This window comes from Etheostoma spectabile, chromosome 4, assembly GCF_008692095.1.
Source record: "Etheostoma spectabile isolate EspeVRDwgs_2016 chromosome 4, UIUC_Espe_1.0, whole genome shotgun sequence".
NCBI classification, from domain to species: domain Eukaryota; kingdom Metazoa; phylum Chordata; class Actinopteri; order Perciformes; family Percidae; genus Etheostoma; species Etheostoma spectabile.
Genome location: NC_045736.1, coordinates 13,202,232 through 13,223,880, shown reverse-complemented (window position 1 = coordinate 13,223,880; position 21,649 = coordinate 13,202,232). Strand labels below are relative to the sequence as shown.

The window sequence follows — 21,649 nt, the reverse complement described above, 5'->3', positions numbered from 1 at the left end:
ATTGTAATCAGAACAATACACACACCATTGTGTACTACTAAATATTATGTTTATTGAATGAAGCTCAAAAAATATCGCCGACCAGACATCTTCGGTATCAACTAGCGCTAGCTAACATCAAGTCGTGACTTGAAGTCGTAACTTACCGGCTAAAAACTGTCTGGAACGCAGCATAAGTACCGATCCGATACCAGTCTCTAATTGATAAGCTGTATGTCTCACTGTGTGGAAGTAGGATCATTATTTATGTGTGAGGCAACATCGGCTTGACTTAACATTGCATTACTATAAGGGGACCAGATTTCTCAGACAAAATCCGGGGACATTTTCAGCTCAGAACCAAATATACCTCCAAAACACGTCCTGTTTTTATTTTTGTAAAACTTAAAACGGGGACACTAGACCTAGAGCTGTTTCCCCCAACAGACAACATTATGGAAAGGATTTCTAAGGAGGTCGACCTTTCTGTGAAAGATTAAGATCCTTTTTTTAAAACATGAAAGTCCACGAAATTGCGTTGTCTAAACCCACCAGACTCCATGTAAATAATCAGTGATTTTAGCATCGTAAAACACTGCTTTCTAGAACATCTCTGAGCTTGTCTTGAGCGACTATCAGCTCCGTTTGGTCAGTGTTTTCTTTCTTTTATTCCAATTTCGGGTCTGTCAGTCCCAGTGGAAACCGGGGACATTTCTGGGGACAGATCCAGCCGGGGACAGGTCCCCAAAACCGGGGACAGTCCCCGGAAACCGGGGACAGGTCACCAAAACCGGAGACAGTCCCCGGAAACCGGGGATGTCTGGTCACCCTACATTACTAACTTTGTAAAACAAAAAGTGACACATTAATACCTAGATATAAATGTACTGAATTGTTATTTACCATTAAATGATATGGATACTTAAGAATTGAGTTGGATAGATGGGCTTCCTTGACTACTATCTGAATTAGCGTCGGCCTAGTGTTGCTCAGGATGGCCGTTGGTAGATTAAAGCCTGACATCTGACGTGTCTCTCACAGCCAGATGTCTCCCCTCTCACTGTGTCCCCTATCGGGGCAATTTAGCGCGTCCCAGGATGACTGGGATTAATTTAAAGATATACAAACAAGCCAGAGTTTTCCCCTTATCCCAGATTAGATAGCTGGTGTAGCCAGACCATACGGACAGCACTGGTATCTGGGGAAAGCACAGACTGCGTGACTATTATCACCACCGCTGTGATCCATTACGGCGAGTCAGTTCCAGCGAGACTTCATGCACAATATCCCTTTTTCACAGCAGATTATTTTGACTTGTCACAGTAGGAACAGCACAAGTGCAAGTAATGAAATTAATGACGGCTGTATTCCATTTAGCTGCTTTTATTTCGTGGTATTGTGTATGCTGGCTCACTGTCACTAGGACACTAGAATAGAATGGAGCCATTGTTAGTGCTGTTTAGTAACACCTGTGCTGTTCCTACTACCACAAGTCAAAATGTCTGCTGTGGAAAAAGCCTACTTACCTGGAATGTCTGTTAAGTGCAGCTGTAATAAGTCTTATTAGATAAAAGCTGTGCGTGACATGTTAACATATCCACTTTTCAAAGTTTCGCGTTAAGAGTGGAGGGATCACACTGTGATTTACTTTTGATTTACTAAGACTTTTCCAATGGGATTGATCAGTTTTCATTAGATGCTAATGGGGAAAAACTACAACATGGAGGAATCCACTGTTGTTGAGCTGATTTAATGTGTAAACATAGGAATGTGCCTGAAAAGAGCTGAGGTGGTGTGTGTTACCATGGGAACGACCTTTGGGAGACCTGAATTATGGAGCAAAAGTAATTGCTAAACCAACTGAACCCAGGCCTGTAGGAAAAACACACACACAACACACACACACACACACACACACACACACACACACACACACACACACACACACACACACACACACACACACACACACACACACCACACACACACACACACGTTAAAAACAAAACCAACCACAATTAGCACAACCAATTTATTGTCTTTCAAGAAAGAAAAAAAAACAACCAACAACACAAAACTCTGAAAACATAGAGAAACGTACACCTTTAAATTACACAGGCTCTTATAAACAAAATAAAGTCTCTTTCTATATTTACATCAGCAGGGGTAACGACTCAGCATGTATCCACTAAAATATGATAAACATTTTCCTCTGACATCCATCTCCGTGCACAAAAGCCGGCATCTTCACACAGCCCTGACCCTGATTGTTTAGGATGAGCCCCAACCCGGAGCTCTGAAACTTTTCCCGCCATTTTGATTTGTCATCCTTGCGGTTTGCTAAACGTGGATTCAGCCCAGTGTTAATTAAGTACGCTAAGATTTTGTTTGTCAAATGTTCCTATCGGTCAATGTGCTTATTGAGTTTTGAGAACAAAGACACCAAAAAGATCCATGTGCTCATTCTATTCGACGCAACCTCGTTATTTATCTGCTGAGCAGGGTTTTTTTTGGGATGCACGCAGTCCCCACAACGCCAACGCCACCGCTACTGGGTTGTCAGCGGTATAGCATTAGCTGCTAGCTAGCCAGTCATCGATTTATAGCCTTAAGCTACAGATCAGTTAACCCTTGTGTTGTCTTCTCGTCAAAATTGAAAATCAGCACTTTGGTTGGCGCTTTTTATCGATGTTTTGAACTTTTTATTTAGTTTTTGTCCCTTTCTTCAACACTTTTGACGCTTTTGTCAATGTTAGTCACTTTTTTTTTACTTTTTCAACACTACGTAACACTAACTTATTAACTTTAATTCTACAGTTATTTTTGGAATTTAGAGTCAATAAACCTCATTTATAGGAAATTATACCTAATGTTTGAGCTATAAAATCAGAAATTAGGAATTATTTAGACTAAAATTAAAGGAATGGATGTTGATGATAATCACAGACGGGAATATGCCAACTTTTACTCAACACTATTTCAAAACCACTTCCGTTGTTTTTTTCAAATGCCATAAAATTGAATATTACGCCCCAAAATGAATGAAAGTAGAGATTTGTACTTGCCAAAGAGCGTTGTGTGGAATCAATCATGTTATTTTGGGGAATTAAAAAGAACATTGATATAGGAAAACGGGTCAATTTGACCCGAGGACAACGTGAGGGTTAAAATTACTCTGCTTTTAAATTTGTAGGTTAACTCATTCAATCAGTTTTGGAACATGCCGTCACTTAAGATATTATATGGTATATGCTAAACTGTAGCATCATTTGCATTAAGTTTACCATTTTTTATAGAAACCAAGGCGCTGACTTTAAAATTTCCATCAAGAAAGGTCATTGTCCTACTTGCAAAGTTCGGTGTGTTTTCGTAAGTTTACACATTTGGCAGCGTGACGTCAAATCAACATGTCTGTCCACACGGCTAACAGCACACACGTATTACTTTTACAAGCTTGTACGATGTTACAACACAAGTTTTTGGCTTACTTCTACCGCATGTGTTAGCTTTAACCATCAGTGAACCCAGCCTTATAATCAAAGAACATAGTGTATGCTAAGTGCTAACGTGGAGCCTAATATCACTCAGCAAGCTACAATGTGCTAAAGACTCATGGATCATTTTGGTTTCTGCGTTCTCATTAAGTTGACCTAAAAACAAATGGTTCTATTTCTATTTCCTTCACTTTGGCTAACATTGTCAACAGCTCATGACCATTAATTGACCTTTTTTAAATATAACATCCTACAAATGAACAACAGCTTGTGTTTTGGGATTGATTTGCCCCTTTGTTAGATGTCGGTGGAATAAAAGATGAAATAAGAAGCCTATTCAGATGGAACTTCACCTTAATTACATATATATGAGGCCAATTGATCTTGTACTGCTAAAGTTTTTAATTATTACTTTCAGCTTTTATATATGAAACTAATTCCAGTGCAGCTTCAGGAAATTTGAGAATCAGAATGTCAACATCTTGGAACAAGGCCCAAAGCACTAGTACCAAGAACATGACGAGTCCTAAAAAAATTCAATATTGAATAATTATGTACATTTAAAATTTAAAAATTTTATATATGTATAAAACTTTTCAAGATTGAGTAATTTTATGTATATATTAAGGTGTTGTATGTGGATATTTTCTCATTTTGTCACAAAACTAATTACAGATCGCAGGTGCTCAACACAACAATCAATTAACACTCAAAGAAGCAAACACAGAGGTATAAAAAAAAAAAAAAGGTCAGGCTGAGGTCAACCCACCATGCTATGGAGAGGGAACTGATAGACACACAGATACAGCAAATACAGCACAGCTCAGCCGTGTGACGTGGGGGGGCGATGAAGAGGAGGGTCAGATTGTTATTTATTGTACTCTACATTATCTTGAATGCAACTTGTAGAACACAATTTCAAAGGTTATCTTTGGTTGAGATTTGCGACTACAAATCTATACAATAAATCCAGAGTTATTAGTATGACGTTTATAACAACATGGGCATGTACCAGAAAGGGAAGGGTCTAAATTAACAGTGTGAAGTTGCATTATGGGAAAAGTAGGATCCAGTGTTTTTTGGAGCTTGAACCTTAGTGGGGAGAACTACAAATCAGGATAGCTCGGCCCCTCCATCTTTATGGAAGGGCAAAACTACATTACTGAAATACATCTTCGATCTCTCTTATTCTAACTCTCGTATGCTTTCAAATTTGAATCGGAGGGTTAAAATTTGCCAAATACCGGGTTTGACCCCAATCAGACAATCTGAGCCACAACCTTAATGGTTTGCATGCAATGCATTAGCCACAGTGTTGACTAATGCAGTGTTTGTGGAAGATTAGCAGACAGGAACTTAGGGTGGTTTTATTTAGTAAGAACCAGCCTTTACCAGCAGGGAGCAGTACTGACACACTAATAACACACAGCTCCGTCTCTGGGCTGATGCTCACTCAGCTGTCCAACAGGTGAAAACATGGGTTCTATTAAACTTGTCTGGTTTGAAACTTTTCTCTGACGAATGTAATCTCTGTGGTGCATTTTGTTTGCCGAAAGTCAACGTGGGAAGAAAACAAGAAGCATCATTAAACGAGAATACATTTGAACTTCAACATGGCCCCCTTACTAAAACAAAGCAGCTGGTGACATGTCTATGACTAAGATAAGAGCGTGGCTTTGTGTGTGTGTGTGTGTGTGTGTGTGTGTGTGTGTGGCAGGGTTTCACTGAAAACAACTAATTTAAGGGAGTGAGAATGATGTTTTTCTTCACTTTTGCCTCACAGAGGGGATATTTTCTCATTTGTAGAAAACTCCATCCCTCCCTTCTTTCGTCGTTGACCGTCAGTCAACAAAGATCCCCCCCCCCTTCCTCCTCGGCTACCCATCCCTCTCACCCCTCACCTCCATTTTCCTTTTTCCCCCCCACTCTCCTTTCAGTCTGTCAGGAGCACCAGTTCCCCCTCACTCCTCTCTCCTCCATCGCTTTCCTCTCCTTCGCTGTACGGAGGGCGCTCCCTCTCCCGTTCCCTCTCTCGTTCCCTCTCCCGTTCCCTCTCTCGTTCCCTCTCCCGTTCCCTCTCTCGCTCTCTGGGCAGGGAAGTAGGCGTAGCCTGGCCCTCCGATCGACACAGCGCGGGGGAGACTTGCGGCAGGTAGTGCTCCAGTAACGCGTGGTGAAAGGGCATGGTGGCCGCCGAGACGGTGCCGGCGGCGCCCGGGTACTGGCCGTCGCCGTGGGGGTAGTGGATCTGCTGGGGCTCCGTTTGACTGGAAAGACGGGAAGTGACACGCGTACAATGAGAGGATGAATCAACTTCATTTGCTTATTTTCAGAGACATTTACCTTTCATATGATGGAGGTGATGAGGATAATATATAGTATTTACGGATAGCGCTGGGTATCCTTCATAATATTTTGATACCGGTACCTACACCTATACCTAGATTTCGATACCAGTTCCTGAACAATACTTTTTCTCAATACCAATTTTATGAAATCCATTCAATCCATCCATCCAAAAACATTACACATTGCAGAACACATCTTTCACTATATCTTTCAGTAAAGATATATTAAAGATAAAGATGCTGATGAGATTTGCTCCTTAGGTATTGGAATTTGTTATTGGATGACGAGGCACTTTTCAGTACTCAATACTTTGGAGGCAATTTGGTCGGTGCCTCAAAAGTATAAAAATGTAGTACCCAGCTCTATTCATGAATACTTTTGATTATCCTCCTGGTTTTCAGGTGAAATTCAAACTGAAATTTGAATTTTCACTTTTTGTGCAGTGCATATTTTTATTTTCAGCTTTAAAAAGGAGGTGGCAAAAACATTTTGTCTGAGATTCTGGTTGGAAGTTTCCAGAAGTAAACATCCCATTCTTATCTGGGATGGGAACTGGAACAGGGTTTGACCCGCACATCTACGGCCCTCTTTCGTCACTGGGAAGGCCCATTCAAAGACAAAGTATCTGGCAAGAATATCCAAGTTCTTTGTTAAGGAAACGCTTAGGACGCTAGCTTCATCATTAGTTTAATGCCACTAAGATTACACCGGTACTGTACCTAGTACAGTGGTACGACTAAAAGAACAGAAGATGGACTTCAAAAAGCTCAGAAGAAACTAATGAAAGGTTGTCCTTAATCTCAGTCCAGTAACCCATATTAGCCCAAACCGTTTCATTTTACTGCATTAAATTATATGTATATCCAAATAGGGTATTTTTGAGTATGTTTGGGACTGAATATGAGAGCTAGTGTATCAAACCTGGAACAACCCAAACTATAAAGTTAAATAGGTAGAAGCACTTTTTCTCTACACATGTCGGGAGGAGTGGAATAAAATCCCAAATGAAATCAAATCTGCCCATCCTCCTCCTGAATAGTTTTACATAACAGTTAAAATGTATAGTGAAAGATCCTTTTCAGGACAGTTCTAAGCTTTGGTGTGTTTTCTGAACTTATGTGTGTTTTTTATTATTTCTACGATTGTATCATATTGATGTTTTTATGTTTTCATTAGATGTATAAGTGTAAAAATGGGATATTAGTATTAGTAGCATATGAATGTCATTTCCTTTTCCTGCCTGCCTCCTATAGACTCAATGGATATATGTTTTCCATTGTGACTTTGTTATGATATATCCTGATTCTTTTTAGTACTGTACAGTATGCCAAAGTATGTACATTTGTATTTTATTTTCCTAAAGACAAGGTTAGGTGAAGCACTTCAGCGGTTGAATCATCAGTACAAACGATGAACAAAACACATCTAGTTCTTGTTGGTTAAATGTCCAAGGTTTCATACACGATTCTCAAGGTGCATTTCAGCGGAAAAGGTCCAACTGAGCTTAAAGTTGTGTTACATGGGGGTCATTCTGGATAAATTTAGTAACTATGGCACCCTCTTTTTAAAACAAAAAACAAAAAAAAATGTATACACTTTGTGTATAAAATAAACAAAGTGTTTCGAATTCGCACCCCTGGCTATTTCTCTACAACAATGCTGGCTGAGGTTCATGGGTATTGTAGTGTTTTACACCCGTCAGCCATGCCAAACTGACGGCCAAAACATGATTTTACCAAATAATTCAAACTTTGGGGTCATAGCATATATCTATTTGATCTATTCGGGAGAATCCAGAGCATAGAAATAAAATGGATTTTATTTGGTTAGTTTTCTGTGAACAATGTGGTTAAGGCAGAGTTAGCAAGCTAACGTTAGCCAACTAACACCGGCTGGCTAGTTTGCTGGTTCCGCCGTTCCGGTTGCAGAGAAGGAGCTGAACAGCGGAGCGGGTCTAACGTTAGCGGTCCCCTGACGCTGTCGCTGGGTCTAAGGGTCTGTCATCACTCCCCGCAACTCTGAGAACATCTCCCAAACTGCGTTGGGCCACTCTCCCAAATGCGCTCTCATGGGCCCCACTGATGCGTATTGTCACTATGACAACTAACAATCGCCATTTTGTTGTGTACCAATCAAATTACCATGGGAAACACTTCGATGGCCTTTCTATCCATTCTATGGTCCAGAGTTTCTGAAGCCAGTAACATTGAGGGGATTTTGTCTTGAAATATCTCAGTAATTCAAAACTGGTTTGGATAAAGGGATTTTTATATATTATTCATATATATATTGACCTCGAGCAAAGATGTATAACTGTGATTCAAAGAAAATCATTACTGAACCAGCAAAAAAACACTCAAAAACCAACCACTGTTAACAGTTCCAACCTCTAACTACTCCAGCTCAACTATTTGGAGGAGGTTGAAGGAATAATGGCGAGGGACGCTATTCATCGTCGAGGACAAACAGAAAAAAAACAGCCCAGTTTCGGTGTCAATACTCCACTTTTGTTTGTGTCTCCAAGAATAAAAGAAGAGCTCTGGGAGCTGCAGGAGCTGTATACAGCGTTTGAAGGTGAAGAGAAAATTCTTGTCAATAGAGCAAAGTGTCAGTATCAAAGAGCGTCAGGGACAAACACTCTCGCATTATCACAAAGTCGGTCTTTGGTCTCTACCTATGTGTGTAGGTCGCTCTCTGCTCCTGCCGGCGGTTCTTCATCATGGCCTTGTACTCGCCTACCCTCAGCCTCCGTCCCTCCACGATGCAGGTCCGTTTGGGCCGGGGCTTGTACTTGTAGTCAGGGTAGCGCTCCAGATGCTGCCTGCTCAGCCTCGCTTGCTCTTCATAGTAAGGCTGCTTCTCCTGGTTGGACATGCCCTTCCACCTGGAGCCTAAAGACGAAGACACATTGGCACAAGGAGGATGAGGGAAAGAGCAAATGCACAATGGAGTTCATTCATAGAAGTTTTCTAGGAGCAAGCATGCTTTAAATGCTTATTTATCTTAGAGTTAGATTATTAGGATCGGTTGTAATAGCTTTGGTCTTTCGTAAATTTAATTTAAATCGGAGCTTAGCCATCATTTAATGTTTGTCCTCTTTTAATAGTTTCCTGGTGGCATCAACTTGAGTCCATCCTGGAACATTTCTCCCCATTGTTTGCCATCCGTCCTAACTGTCCAATAAAGGGGAAATGCCAAAGCATAATCTCACAAAACATTGTCAAAAATATCAATGTGAGTAGATGCCTTTTCACAAAGGTACACTATACAGGATTCCCCCCCCAAAAAAACATTGTTTAGACTCAAAAGTAATCAATCTCAATCACAGAGACACTGCTCTCTGCCTGTATCTTTACATCATTTTTGATGTATTCGGGACATTTCTGGGCGTCAGCCTTTGGGCACTGGGCGTGTAGCGTCCATGCATGCACGCATCCGAGAGAAAGCTACAAAAAAATGCTGGACCTATAATTATATTATGTAACTTTTAAATGTTTCTGAAAACTGTGTAATGATCCATCTGATGAATGATAATGACCCAAACAGCAAACGAGACTAACAGTGTTGCTTGTGAATGCTTTTTTTTTTTTATGGTTATAGTCAGTTGTATAGTTTCATATATTAGTGCCTTTGCCCAAGTCCGATTTTTCCAGCAAAGTCACAAAATGATTTCACGGCGCTACAGAGCACACATTCTGAAGGGTCACAGATTTCTTTGTAACACCGTAAAAGCCTGTGTTAGTGAGTATCCAGCTAGGTGAAAGGTAGAAGGAGATTTCTTTATATAGGCCTTATTGTATTTGAATTTTTTCTCTAGTCGGTGGTTACCCAAGTTCCGAGCTCGGCGGAAATCCGAGGTGTTTCCGACTTTGATCTTGGAAAATCTGAGTTTAGAGTACGCGCTATAAGTTACTGTATGCAACTCTTGAAATGCAACAATGCATCTGTAACGTCTTCTCCCTTTGTAAATGATTGATTTTCGGTCTGAGCAACACATTCATCACAACTATGATGAATTGTGTACACAGAGTTTACTAAAAAGAGAGTTTCACTGTAGCTGTTGGTTTTTCCGGTGGCCGCCATCTCGCCAGTCAAAAAGAGTTTGTGTACACAATGTTCTCAATGCTCCAGTTCATGTGTAGAGCCCCTGGTGATACTCTGGGCAAAGTTTCAGAGTTTGTAGTGTTTTAAAAATAGTGATTTTGATGCTTGATCATAGTAGCACCCCTAGCACTCCCATTCAAAAAGCAATTTGACCCAAAACGAGAACATGATGAATCTTAAAAGTGACGCTTCCATCGCAATTCTGCTTTTAAACGAAAGTTGGACTCGAGATACATTCACAAAAAGACCCTAGTCCAACAATGGTTTACATCACTGTGCATTATTTGCATGCATGTCCGTAATCACGTCTGCATGTTTGTGTGTGTCTGTGTGTGTGTATGTGTAAAGGTGGTTGCTCCCAACAACACGCTCTCCACAATAGAATGGAATGTAAATGTTTGGTCCAAGGAAAGGGATTCAGACCAGTGTGTGTGTGTGTGTGTGTGTGTGTGTGTGTGTGTGTGTGTGTGTGTGTGTGTGTGTGTGTGTGTTTGTGTTGTTTTTGTCTGGAGGGACAAGCAGGTGGCTGTTCTTGCCCTCCCATGTGCCAGGCAGCGTCTCAGAATAGAGGCAAAGAGTGAACCCCACCCCTACCCAGTGCTCGGCTCACCCAAGATCTTGCTGATGGAGGAGTTGTGCATGTCCGGGAAGGCCTGCAGGATCCTCCTGCGCTCGTCCTTGGCCCACACCATGAAGGCATTCATTGGTCTCTTGATGTGGCCCGAGGAGGGAGGGGGCCGGGCCTCAGGGTAGCTTCCTGGGACCGAGATGGGCAGGGCACCTACAGCATACAGGGCTGCAGTAAGATGACCACACCAAAACGGCCGGGTTTGTAATAAGTTACTCATTCCTTCTTTTAATTAATTTTCATTCTTTTCTGTTGCAGCTCTCTGGTACGTTACTTAGTTATTAACCTTTACTCATTGAAGGGAAAGTTCATTTCACCCACAGACATCCTATTTCACATGCAGTTATGATTCACTTTCCCCACCCACATTCTCAATCCTGGGTCTGTACCAGAAAGGTGTGTTCCGTTCGTTCAGATGGAGGAGGTAGTGGATGTTATTTTAGCATATTTAAATGTCAATTCAATATTCTAAGGGGGTGAAATAAATTTTTACTTACATACTTTTACAAAATTAGTATAGTACACTGCCTTTGAAATATAAAGATGTTTTCCAAGGAACATCCAAGGAAAGGTTCAAATCATCCGAGAGTCTTCTTCAGTTCGGACTGAAACGGTTGGGAAACCCAGCTAGTTATCCTGTGAGCGGTCAGTTTCAAAATGATACCGCTTCGTTGGTTAGTGCTCCTGGCTGTGGTAACGGCAGCCGTCGGAGACACCGGAGACGGCGTTGCAACAGCCAGGGTTGACATCTTGGCAACCACCCCGTACAGGTTAAACAGCTGGGTTACAAAACGTCTTCGAGGCGCCCTTTAACCAAGACCTGGTGTCCTTGATTTTAACCCTTCCTTGGATGACCATGACCTGGATGACTGAGAACGTTTACAGCCATCTTAAGAAACATTTTTAAAACAAGGACCCCTTAATTGAAAGAAAGAGGGAGCAGGGACCCCTACTACTTACAGCATATTGTAGGAAATAAAGTTGCATAACAAACTGGGCCTACAATAATGTGTGGGTGGCCCAAAGCCTTTATAGATACCATTTTAGTGCATAGAATACTAAGCTACTAAATACTTGTTGATATGATTTTTTTTAATCATGTTTAAATGTGAATCCTCAGGATTAACTGTATCCTGTGGATGGCTACCTTAGTGACAGCCTTACTTATACGCCAGTATGCAGTGGGGACTTATATTTGCTGATAATATGTTGGATTTATGTTAAGACTTTTGAATTTTTCTTTTTAAAAGCCCTCCCTGCATTGACTCTGAGGACCCCCTAAGGGTCCCGGACCCCCTGTTGAAGATCCTTGGATTAGAGCGTAATCTACTTTTGATTTCACTCTACGTTTCACTTATGACGTTACTACGTGTTCTTAGTTGATTTATTTGAAAAGTTGTTTTTTTTCATTTTTGTTTAGTTATTTTGATGTGGGATTTGCTTTAAAAATGTATTCAATTTTTAGCATTTAAGGAAAGAATACAATTTCTGTGGCACTTTTCATAAGAGTTTGTTGTTTTGCACAGTTCATGTAAATAAAGGATGAATTTCAGTCCTTTTGTCTAAAGCTCATTCTCTTAAAAAATCGCGAGAAAATCATATTGTTGTTTAAAAACTTTTGACGCTTTTTAAAAATGTTTTTTACTTTTTTTGACGTTTTCAACACTACGTAGCACTAACTTATTAACTTTAGTTTTACAATTATTTTTGGAAATTGTGGTCAATAAACCTAATTCAATTAAACACTTCAATTTTGTTTTTCAAATGCTATAAAATTGAATAAGACGCCCCAAAATGAATGAAAGTAGAGATTTGTACTTGGCAAAGAGCGTTGCGTGGAATCAGTCATGTTATTTTGGGGAATTAAAAAGAACATTGATATAGGAAAACGGGTCAATTTGACCCGAGGAAGACATGAGGGTTAAGCCTCCCTCATCAAAATGTTGTTTTGAATTTTTTTTAAATGCAAATTTCAACTTAAATTTTGTGCCACTTTGTGAGTTTTCTCTCTGTGGGTTTTTGTGTCTCTTTGTAGTCGTGTTACATCTCTATTTTGGTGATTTTTGTTTTGTTGTTTTGGGTCTCAGTGGTCATTTGGCGTCTCTCTGTAGTCGTTTTGTGTCCCTTTGGGGTAGTTTTTGCGTCTGTTTTTCACATCACTTTGGATCATATTTAATGTTGGAAAAGCTAGAGCGGACAATAAATAAAAGACACTCAAAAAGTGGAAATAGACAAAACTTTGCTAAAGAAGTCCAGCTACAATCAGATCTAGGTAAAGTACTTTAGTAACATTCATTCGGCTTAGGTGCTGTGCAAAAAGGCTCGAGTGCTGCCCCTAAACCTTATAATGGCGAGGAAAAACCCCTGACATTATTAAACAGGCTTCTCCGGTGACACCTACCCTCAGAGTCACTGCTGAGGTGGTCCTCACCCCGCTCGCAGTGAGAAATTCTCTCGCTGTGGGGAGACTCTTTATACTCCTGAAGACAAAGAAGAGACAAAGACCGATGAAGCCAGTTAAGTCACACAGATATTCACACCAGAGCATAAAAGAGACAATTTGAATTTCAACTGCAGTAAAAAGATGACCCAATGTGCAAGGGGGTGTGTTCAAGGCACGCATGTGTTTCACAGAGTGCTATTTAAGGCAAAGACGCTGCACGCTCATCATATCAGCTGCTGTTTAAATGCAGAGCTGTAAATGCAAAGGAAGGAAATTACAACGCTATGGAGGAGGAAGAATGGTGTTTATTGTTGGAGGGAGGAGAGGTGAAGGAGAAAAGGCAGAGTTGGGATTGTACCAACTCTGGATTTGCACAAACTATCACACCATCAGCGAATCTATCATCCATTCCCATGATGTAAAACATTATTTATCCCCATTTGGTTAGAGTGTAATACCAAAGTAGGTCAGTCATCGGTAATGGTGTTAAAGCAGCAGCAGAGGCGAGATGGAGCAGGATAATGGAGGAGAGGAGGAGAGTCACCGAGTACAGTATTACTGTGGACAAAGAGGGAGGGCAGGTGGCTCCGTCAATGCCACACTGAGGCCTTTGTGGTATTGTGAGGCTGCGACAGCTGTTGCTCCAGGACGAGGCTGAAACCAAAGCTTGAGCCACCTCAAAGAATGAAAACCAGGACCAGAATAGAAGACAATCTTTACAAGAACCAAAACAAAAAAATAACAGCCGGGGTTTTTACCGTCGGGGCTCCAGACAAAAGACGTCACGTTGAAATGCTTTAATAGCACTTACAACCAATGAAAACTACACAGATGCATGGTTTTCTGAAAGCAGAGTTTCCCTTTTGCTTCACATTTGACTGGTCAAGTCATGTGTGCAGGCAAAATATTTTGTACTTTTTTTTTTTTACTGTAGCACATGACTGCGCCCGCATGAAGAAGAATAACAGCAGTTTGTCAGGGGATACTGAATACTCAGCCTCTTTTCAATTACTAATAATAGAAACAACACACACATAACTTCTTTGTCTTTTTTCATACAGTGTTTACTTACTAGCATTTTCCAGAAGGCTACAGCTGGGATATTAAATCCTCGGGAGAAGCATGACTCCCTGTAACCCTAAACCTGACTCTGACCCCCGATTAGACCCCTAGATGTCAGTCAGAGAAAGTGAGATAGACTTTGAGTGTTTCCTCAGACCCAGTTTGTCCAGTAAGAGGGAATTTGTATTACAATCTCCAGGTAATTACATAAACGTTTGACAGATATCTTTGTAGATAAACTGGCCTTTTCTGAACCATCGCAAGACAAGCCTTTTAATTCTGTGAGTGGTTGGATGTAGAAGTAGGAATTTCAGACATAAAATACAGATTCTTGCTGGCTTCACCTATCTATTAAAGTAATGTCTTTCTGTAAATCAGATGCAGGTGTCCGTCATGTAAATGTATACCATGCCCCATGAGAATTCTCAAGTTTTAATGGCTGACAAGTCAACTCTAAAGATATTTGACATAATAACAATGTCTTAACGTACAATGTATGGGAAAGGGGTTGCTTGTAGTGTTGAACTTACAGAGAATTAACACTATATACACACACTTTATAGTGAGTTTCAGCACAACCTCACTGTTAAACCTTACTGGTTCACTCTCACTACTCTCATAATGTCACTTTTGGCTGAAGCAGGCAGCGGTTTTCAGAAAAAAAAGCTCTACAAACCCACTGCACACTACTTGCTCAAAACCAAAAAGCAGGCAGACACAGTTAGAGGCTAGCTGGTGAACACAGTGAAGCATTTAGCAGCTACGAGCCCAGATATTTCCCCCAGGAGATGGTGGAGACCAAAAACAGAGCTAAAAGAGAGGGAATATTGGACTTACACTCATCAGGTAGCCAGAAACATGAGCCCAAATGAATAATAACATTTCTCCACAACTTCTGGATGTGTGAATTAGAAACTGTTTGCTAAGTTGCCAAGTTCACCACATCATGTCAATGTTCACAGACAAGGAAAATCCCTTCTTGTAGGAAGTTCCAATGACACATGTTTGTTTATATGTATATAAGAGAAAGAGAGAGGTGAAAACTGCACAGAAGATGTGAAAAGGCTCAGGTAACTGAGAGGGAAAGAGAGACATGCAATAACATAACTTGCATTGACATTCCCTCTGTATATTTATTATCTTGCTTATGTAGCCTTTAATCTAATCGCATAGCATTTGACTCAGACTTTTGCCATGGTAGAGTTAGAGTTGTTATGGAAATGTTATAGTCAGACCTCGTCACATTGCCTGTGTGACTTTTGTATGTATTTTTATCTTTTTTATCATGAGACAACATGTACCTATTCATATAAGAGGTGCACGTCTGAAAGTGGCTCTGAAACCTTGGGACAGCCTGTTTGGACTGTGCAGTTTGGAGACCAGCTCACCATCTTTCCCCCGCCATCTTTCTCTCTCTCTTTCTCCCTGTCCCTCTCTCGCTCTCCGGTGCCGTGGCCCCTCAGGAGCTGTTGGGCATCGTGGATGGCCTGGGTGACCACATCTCCGTCTCCGAGGAAACCTAAAGACAACAACACGGGTCAAAGAGGAGGAGAAAAACAACAATGAGAAACCTAGCCACTTTTCGTTTCTTCAGCATACAGTTCCTGCTTTCAATTTCAACCACTGCCCATGTTGTTGCTAAGTGCTTGTTACTGTGGTTTGTCTGCGATCTAAAATCATCTGTCAATCAAACACCCTGGTTGGTAATATTTCTTCTTCTCCGGAGTTTGAGTTTCTGGAAGGCTGCCCTCTCTTATTTGTCGACTGATGAATTTGCACAGAATTGTCAGTGTTGTCAAAGGGATTAAATATTAAATATTGCACGGTGATGAAATTAAATTATCAAATATTAAATAGTGCAAATATTGGGTTGAATCCATGAGGACAACCATAGATAACATTGTCATGTATCTATATGACAATGTCAAGCCTTTCACAATGTAAAACCACCATGAGAATGTGATTTTATCAGCCAATAGTCTCTGAGCTTGCTACTGAACAACAACGACAGCTAACATTTTTTGACGCTGTGATGGAACTAACCCTGGCCCTTTATGAGTCACAGTAATAACGGCCAATTTGACACAATGTTGAAACATTCAGGAATTTAAGTTGCTTATGTTTCAATGTGGGTTCTGATCTGCACCATGAAATGACCGACTTCTTCTCTGGGAACTACCAGCGTTAAATTTCACAACCGCACTCCTGCTCTCCCTCTGAGAGATATTAGATAGAGACTCAGCCAAAGGCGGGAGTCTGGCACAGCCACCTCCGATTGGCCTAAACCACGTCTCTGTTAACCCTTTCCTTGACGGGGTTAAAGGTACGTAAGCATTGGCAACGGCAACACAGGACATCAAGCCCGTTGAACTTGTAATTGTTTGTCCTGTGTAACTAACAGACACGTTTGCAAACTCAAGTTAGTGCTTGCAAACACTAAAATTAAAAAAAAAAAATATTATTACAATATTTTAGGAGGGTTGAGATGAAATTTAGGGCTGAAGCCCCCCTTAAAAGGGTCTAAAACAAACAAACCAGAGACACACTCTTGAAAGCATTGCTCCATAGCGTACCATAAAAAAAAAAAAAAGTGATGTCACTGTCACTTTAATAAAGGGAAAAGCCCCAAAAAAATCTTTAAAAAAACAAAAAACAATTGTTGTATAAGCATGAAGGAAACCCTGTTCCTGTGACAATCCACAAACAGATGGTGTCTAATACCACAACTTTGATTTAAACAACTTAGAAGAGCAGTGGGAATGCACAAGTTATTTTTTTTCTCTCCCTTTTTGGGATGAGAAATTGCCACTTTCTATCAAAACAGCGTAACTGTCAGCGTAACTCACTAAGGGCTGATCGTGACGGGCTGTGGGACACTTCTCTCTGGAAATCTCTGGACCTGTAGGCCCCGTGCAGCGCCAGAGATCCCAGCTCCAGGTTCTGCGGACTTGGTGTTTTCCCCAGCTCCAGCCCCTTTGGCTTGGAGGTCAGGTTCAGGGGCTGACTGGCATCCTAAAACACACAGTGAGAGCAGATGAGCAAGGGTGGGGCCACTTTTACACATTACAATGTCACCGCAAACGGCAAGGGTGTGCATGTATTCCAGCATGTCGGAGCGCATCTGTCACACCTTTGTAGCGTCTCTTTTGTCTTCATGTTCACCTCATCCTTTTGTTTATCTAAGCTGTGATGATGTATCTCTGAGAACCAGCCGTGCAAATACAGTTCCCAAAACATACACTCTAGGCACAATTACACACACACACACACACACACACACACACACACACACACACACACACACACACACACACACACACACACACACACACATACCTATACCACACACATTTAACTTTTGAACAGAGGGTGTGGTGTATTCCAAAAGCTTTTTAGCCTCCCAAAAGCCAGAAAAGTACACACTGTTTAATCTGGAGTGGATCACGTTCTTTCATTCACCACACACACACACACACACACACACACCACACACACACACACACACACACACACACAACACACACACACACACACACACACACACACACACAACACACACACACACACACACACACACACCACACACACCACACACACACACCACACACACACACACACACACACACACACACACACACACACACACACCACACACACACACACACACACACACAACACACACACACCACACAACACACACAACAGAATATATTAGATACACACAATATACACGAACCAAGCCATAAGTCACTGTTGCATTTTGGATACATAACATAGGTGTATTCATTAGGAATTTGTGTATTTAATTGCCTTGGGAAATGAGTTTGATACATTGACATGAACAATTAAATGTGTGACAGACAATACATAAAACTTAATAATAGTACCTGTCGGAAGGAACCGCTGCTCCTCTTGACAGAGGTGGGGTGATGGTTTGGCAGCAGCTGCATGTGATAGTCCACGGCTGTGGAAGGTGTAAAACCGATGTATGAAAAACATGCACGCTCACTGATTTTGATTAAAGATTTGCAATAGAACCCAAAATTCAGTGACCGTTAGCACTCGCTATAGCTATCTGTTGGTAACTGTGATGGCAGCACACAACTAACTGAAACGTCAGTGACTGCACTAACACACTGTAGTTTCTCTATAGTTGGGACTCAAAAGTATACTTTTGCTTTTTATTTCGTTTATTTTGACCTTATGTACAACGCAACACCAACGCACATCCTGTACATTCAAAAAGAAACATTAATAGCATGCCACATTGTTTTAATGTCTGTTCTTATAATATACTCAGTTTATTAAGCATTTTGACAAAGCACATATTTTATTAATTGTAATGCACTAATTGAATGAAAGATATAGTGCGTAGTTTCTGTCGCCCCCATGAGGAATTCTAAGTAATGACAACAACACTGTCGGCATGTCCACATGATGCAAGCCTTCCGTGATTGCACATGTGCCCCCCACCCCTCCTCCACGCAGTTGCTAGTAGCCCCGGAGGACACGGAGGATAACAAAAACATGATGGAGTCTTCAGAAGCGTTCACTATCTTCACTTGAGTTTCTGTGCGAGAACGTCACTGGATGCCACAATCTTTTAAACATAATCATACTAAGAAATACAAAGAGATTGGGTGGGGCTGATAGTCTTAATTAGCTTTGTAGCAACTCATTTTGCAATGGCTTGAATGTAACGGACGATCAAAGACTATCAAAAAAGTTACGCACTAAAGCTTTAACTATTAGCACTCACCGGCTAAAGGTAAGTAACTGTGATGGGAGAGTGCCTGTGTTCCCACAGCACTATGTTTCCACTTTTCTAAGAATTTATTTTCACTGAAAATTATGCACTATGTTCCTAGAAAATCCCACATTTCTAAGATTTTTTGCTCCAAAATTAGGCCTCTTGTTACCACATTTTATTTTTCATAAATTTGTATCAGATTTTATCCCCCTTTCAACCCTAATTTTAAGAACAATCTTAGAAATGTGGGAATATAAGGCTGTTGGACCATAGGGCTGTGGGACCATAGGGCTGTGGGACCATTGGGCTGTGGGAACATAGGGCTGTGGGACCATAGGGCTGTGGGACCATAGGGCTGTGGGACCATTGGGCTGTGGGACCATAGGGCTGTGGGACCATTGGGCTGTGGGACCATAGGGCTGTGGGACCATAGGGCTGTGGGACCATAGGGCTGTGGGACCATAGGGCTGTGGGACCATTGGGCTGTGGGACCATTGGGCTGTGGGACCATAGGGCTGTGGGACCATGGGCTGTGGGACCATAGGGCTGTGGGACCATAGGGCTGTGGGACCATTGGGCTGTGGGACCATAGGGCTGTGGGACCATAGGGCTGTGGGACCATTGGGCTGTGGGACCATAGGGCTGTGGGACCATTGGGCTGTTGGACCATAGGGCTGTGGGACCATTGGGCTGTGGGACCATAGGGCTGTGGGACCATTGGGCTGTGGGACCATTGGGCTGTGGGACCACTGGGCTCCTGCACTAACACACTGTAGTTTCTTCGTGATTTACACTCTAAACGTATACTTTTGACCTTACTTATAACACAGTAACAAAGCGCATACATACAAAAGTAAATGGCATGCCACATTTTTTCACTTTTGTTTCTTGTAATATACTCTTTAAATACTATTTTTTAATTTTATTTTAACTTGTAATGCACGCATTGAGGTAACTTTCAACAGTCATTACTGCTAGTTTAATACGTTTATCATAAGTTGCTCTAAATTACATTTCTTATCTTCTAAAGGGATGTCTTGCCAAGCCTGAGCACAAGAGGCTTTTACTAAGTCGGCTATGTTAAAAACAGGAAGTGGCCAATAAGACTGCACCAATCTCCCGCCACATCATGAGGGTGATAGTTGCAACTGTGGAATCCCAAAGTGTTAAAATAAGACATTACCAAAGAAAACATAACAATATAAATAAGCAAATGCAGGTTTTTAATGGATTCAAATGTTATTTCCTGCTTCTTTTCACTAGTTATTTTTAAACGCTATTTCCCCGAATTCCTTTTTTTTTTTTTATTTCATAATGCCACTTTTCAGAACTACTCTTCATTCAATTGAGACAATGTGATTGGCTGTTGCTTTGGTATGAATGACTCAGTCACACAACTGGCTCTGTCCCATATTCAACATATTTCATTTGTATTTATTCAGAAAAAAATATTCATTTAATGATGTCTAATGTTTTAAATTTGAACCAATTACACGCTAGTTCTCGTTCCATTGAACATAATTTCTTAAAAGAAAAAGGAAAAGTGACAGCCCTTAAGCCCATTTTTGGAACAGAGTGTTTTATCAAAGCATCAGTGATAGCGTCCACGTCTTTTCAAAGAAAAGACAATCTCAAATCTCTGGCTATAGCTGACCTCAGTCCTTTAACAAGTTTTTCTTCATCTGTCAAAACATTCTGAAGCACTCACTCTTGCACGCACGCACGCACGCACCACCACACACCACACACGCACACACGCGCACACGCACACACGCACTTTTCTAAAGCAAATGGCTATCTTTTAATTCCGCCTACAATGTTTTAAAGACTGACTTTTAGTCTGTTAGGTTTAAAAAGATAGAGAAGACAAGGTCACCCACGAGCCCAGCTTTTAAGACTCATGAAGGCAAGATTGCACAAAGCTGCAGCTTTCTAAGCTGTACCCTGCGTAGCCTGCCAACTGTGTGAACATGACGTGTGTGAAAGCTACCATCTACCACATTGTGCACTTGCTTTTTTCAAAAAGAAAGACGTTGCCGCATGGATGGCAACAACAACTACTACTAAGCACAGTTTCCGGCCTTGAATGCACACGGTCACCACCAGAAATGTTTAATGTTGATTCTGTTTTCATCACAACAAGGAATGTAAGAATAGCGACAAACCCCCTGTGTTTCCAGCTCTCAAGGCCTGGTGGAGAAAAAACCTTGGAGGTTTTCAAATATCACGAGGACAATAATAAAGACACGCGCTAAAACATAGAATGAAATACAGAGCGTTATTGAGGCCCTTATGAATCATAACGCTTATATTCTAGGATTCTATGTTGATCATGTATCGTTGTTAATAACGTTATGTTGGCACGGTGCATCACTTAGACAGAGTGAATAGTTAATCTTGTTCATGGTCAAAGATGATGAGCATTTGAGGGAATTTTGGATTTAAAGGGCTGTGCAAAAGACTGACGTGACACCATCATTATTATTATAACATGACACCTGTCATAGCCGTGAAGGAGTCATTTTGACTGTTCATGACTGTTGTGATTAAGTGTCATTTGGTAAATTATTACACATTTAATGCAATGTTGGCATTGTCCGAGATGTCTGTGTCATGACAACTTGATTTTGATGAAGACAACAATCTCTGTGTTATGACAACTTGACATTAAGCAAGACAGTACAACCTGTCGATGTCTTCATAACGACAACTTGACAACATAACATCATATATGTCATGATAGGCCCAATCAACAAACTTTCATAAACTATTAGGCTTTATGTGTTAACATTACAACATTAAGAGGTTGGTTTTGCATTACAATTGTGTAATGAATATTT

At 41.0% G+C, this 21,649-nt stretch overlaps 1 protein-coding gene across 8 annotated transcripts in view; it reads right to left on the bottom strand.

The window, feature by feature from the left end:
• sox13 (SRY-box transcription factor 13) overlaps positions 1 to 21,649 on the bottom strand; it is a 73,224-nt gene that overhangs the window by 13,745 nt on the left and 37,830 nt on the right. For 5 of the 8 annotated variants that reach the window (XM_032514197.1, XM_032514201.1, XM_032514198.1 and 2 more), the window contains 7 exons: positions 17,947 to 18,023; positions 16,906 to 17,071; positions 15,448 to 15,578; positions 12,956 to 13,034; positions 10,537 to 10,707; positions 8,497 to 8,713; positions 3,717 to 5,740 (listed from right to left, as the gene is read on the bottom strand). In XM_032514197.1, coding sequence (XP_032370088.1) covers positions 5,407 to 5,740; positions 8,497 to 8,713; positions 10,537 to 10,707; positions 12,956 to 13,034; positions 15,448 to 15,578; positions 16,906 to 17,071; positions 17,947 to 18,023 — 1,175 coding nt within the window. In that variant the 3' untranslated portion in view covers positions 3,717 to 5,406. Of the gene's footprint in view, positions 1 to 3,716; positions 5,741 to 8,496; positions 8,714 to 10,536; positions 10,708 to 12,955; positions 13,035 to 15,447; positions 15,579 to 16,905; positions 17,072 to 17,946; positions 18,024 to 21,649 lie in introns of those variants that run through there. The other 3 variants (XM_032514202.1, XM_032514204.1, XR_004331747.1) reach the window with 3 other exon arrangements.